Here is a 2,720-nt window from a genome sequence, read left to right on the forward strand (position 1 = left end):
GCCACAGCCCCAGCCACTTTTCCCCCCCCACCAAAAAGAAAAGTAGAGTAAAATATTAAAACCAAATTAAAATAAAAAAGAGGTCATGGAGTGATAAAGACCATGAAAAAAATCCATAAAAAGCGGGCGAGGGGTGGAGGGGGTGAAAGAAAAAACTAAAGAGGACGAAAAATGTGATCTCTAGAATACAGTGTTTGGAAGGAATACCCAGGGCCTCGAGTAAACTGGAGATCGAAAATTAGTGGCATATGATACCTATAACAATAGAAGGTAACTGCCGCAAGATCGCCGCCCTCATCAAGAGAGTGCTAGGGCAGCTAGAGAAGGGCGGGTCCTGGGGAGAAAAGGAGAGAGGAGGATACGGTTGAAAACTGGAAACTTTGAAAGGAAATGAAGATCTAGGCGGGTAAGAAGGAGAAAAATATTCTGAACCTCTCCATTTCCCAATTTCCAAAGGTTCCAGTAGTACCGTTAGCGGTGCCATTGGTCGTGCCGTTAACACCGTTACTAGTGCCATTTATAGCGGGACGTTGGACGGTAGTGACGAGTGTGCATTCCAGGGTGCTGACACTCCCGGGGCTGGGGCGAAACTCATAAGGAGGTTCTTCTCTCTTTTTCTGCAAGCTGGGGTTAGGGATCAGGAGTCTTGGGGTGTTGTTGTTCACTCTGAGCTCTACAGTAAGTTTGTATGCCCTATTGTTTAGATTTGCCGTCGACAAAACGGGAGTGAAGACCACGAGCCCGGCCTCCGGAGGAAGGTGAATCGAAAATTGCGTCATCAACTTTCGATCGTCAGGAAAGAGCTCCTGACTAAACTTGCCATCAATGCCATTCAGGGCGGCAGCAAGACGTACGCTGCTTATTATGGCAGCACTGGCATCTAAAGGTAGCACATCAGTTCAAAGTTCTAAGACAGTATATATGTAATCGGAATTGAATACCTTTGCCGTCGGCACGGTATCTTGGCTCCTCGGGTCCCGCATTAGGCTTCGGTTGCAGCAAAGCCGGAGGTGCAGGTGTAGAAGCGTTGGGCTGAGGTGCAGGGGAATGCCCATTTGGCACAGGGGTAGCACTATGCCGTTGTGGAGGAGGAGGCATTGCTATATTTGGTGCCGGTGAAGATACCCGGGGTTGCGGTGTCCGAGGATTGGACCTAGCCCTCAAGGTTATCGAATCATTTGCCGGGCTTCTCGATCTCCCGCTTTGAGTTGAAGGTGTCATATTCCCGGCGCCTGGCTTTGGTGATTGGGAAGCCGGAAGCAGTAACAGATTCTTTTGGTCACGTGGGGCAGCTTGTGGAAGAAACGATGTTACCGGCGTAGGTGGGGTAGGCTCCTTTTTTGATCCCTGGGGAGGCTTGCCGGGCGAATCATTGGATCTGCCTCGGACAGATCGTGCGCCATTGGCCTGCGCAATAGCTGGGGACTCAAGGCTCGGAGATGGCCTATCGGCTAGCGCTGCACGTGTCGTGCGCAGGCCGTTGACGGGAGGCTTCTTGGGGACTCGCTGCACCCGTTGTGGAGGTGGAGGTGAGGATTGCGCAGCCACGGAGGGACCATCCATCCCGGATTCCCGGCGGCTCCCAATATTGAGTTTGATTCTGGGCCCTCTAGGAGGCTCTTGGGGGGGTGATTGTGTCTGGTGTACATTAAGGCGCAATCTGATACCACTTCCGCCACCCTCCACATTCCCAACCCTTACTTTTGCCTCGCTCAGAAGTTTATGAAATTGCGTCTAGCAACAAGTGAAGAAAGATGTGTCAACCACGCCTTTCGCCGGTACAAAATAGGGAACTGTGTACTCACGTCTAATTTACGGACATCTTCCACGATGCTACTCTGCTCGTCATTGTACTCTTCAGCATTTGAACGAATCAACTGGACCGCTGACTCGAATTCAGTCCATGTAGGGTATTCTCCGAGGACTATCCTCCTTTTAATGAGGTTGAGCGAAATGGGTTGCTTGATTACCCGAAAATATTCACCATGAAGCTTTTTGCTTGGGAGGTTAATGAAGAAATGTGCAACCGACTCGCCCCTAAAAAATAAGGGCAAAAATATAATGTTAGCAAGCTCATGATAGGGAACTCAGCGAAACAATTGTGCGATAGATAAGATATACGGCCGCTTATGCTTTAGGAAGTAAAGATTTGGTCCTAAAGCAGAGAATTTTTCTTTTTCTTTTTCTTTTTATAGGGATTTTAGAAGGGGGATCCAGCACTGATAGACTCACTTTTCATCGGTAAAGGCCAACAACTCATCAATAATCTCATTTTGTGCCCGTTGCAAAGTTGCCGGATCATTTTTTGCACTCCTACCCGAGATTTGCCTGGGGTGGTTTGCCTGAGAAGCTTCGTCTTCTTTCTTGACATGCCGATTAGACTGCTCGGCAATAAAGCCCTCCACAACATTTCTTATTCTCATAGAATCGCTATGGACCTGACTCTTGGGTTTGTTATATCCAGCGGCATTCTGACACATCAACAAGAAATCTGCCTCCGCGTCTGCCAAAGAAGCATATTCATTCCTATGAATCTTGGCCTATCGCACCAAACAATGAGCACGGGGCGGAGTTAAAAAGGTGGGGTCGTTCACGTACCTGTATCTCGGCCAAGGAGATGGGCTTCGTGACTTTTTGGTAATAATCGGGATAATCATCCTTTTAGGTTGGTCAACATTTTTAACCCATTGGCTAGAGCTATGGTGGAGAAGCGAGGAGCT

At 48.7% G+C, this 2,720-nt stretch overlaps 1 protein-coding gene; it reads right to left on the bottom strand.

Moving 5' to 3' along the window:
- Positions 1-398: 398 nt before the first annotated feature.
- Positions 399-2,720, bottom strand: part of GSTUM_00008428001 (uncharacterized protein) — a gene marked incomplete at its 3' end in the record, with an annotated part of 3,313 nt that continues 991 nt past the window's right edge. The window contains exons 3-7 of the mRNA XM_002840034.2: positions 2,599-2,691; positions 2,233-2,540; positions 1,806-2,037; positions 942-1,734; positions 399-880 (exon numbers count right to left, since the gene is read on the bottom strand). Of these exons, the coding sequence (XP_002840080.1) occupies positions 399-880; positions 942-1,734; positions 1,806-2,037; positions 2,233-2,480 (1,755 nt within the window). The 5' untranslated portion in view covers positions 2,481-2,540; positions 2,599-2,691.

This window comes from Tuber melanosporum (genome assembly GCF_000151645.1).
Source record: "Tuber melanosporum whole genome shotgun sequence assembly, scaffold_47, strain Mel28".
Lineage (NCBI taxonomy): Eukaryota > Fungi > Ascomycota > Pezizomycetes > Pezizales > Tuberaceae > Tuber > Tuber melanosporum.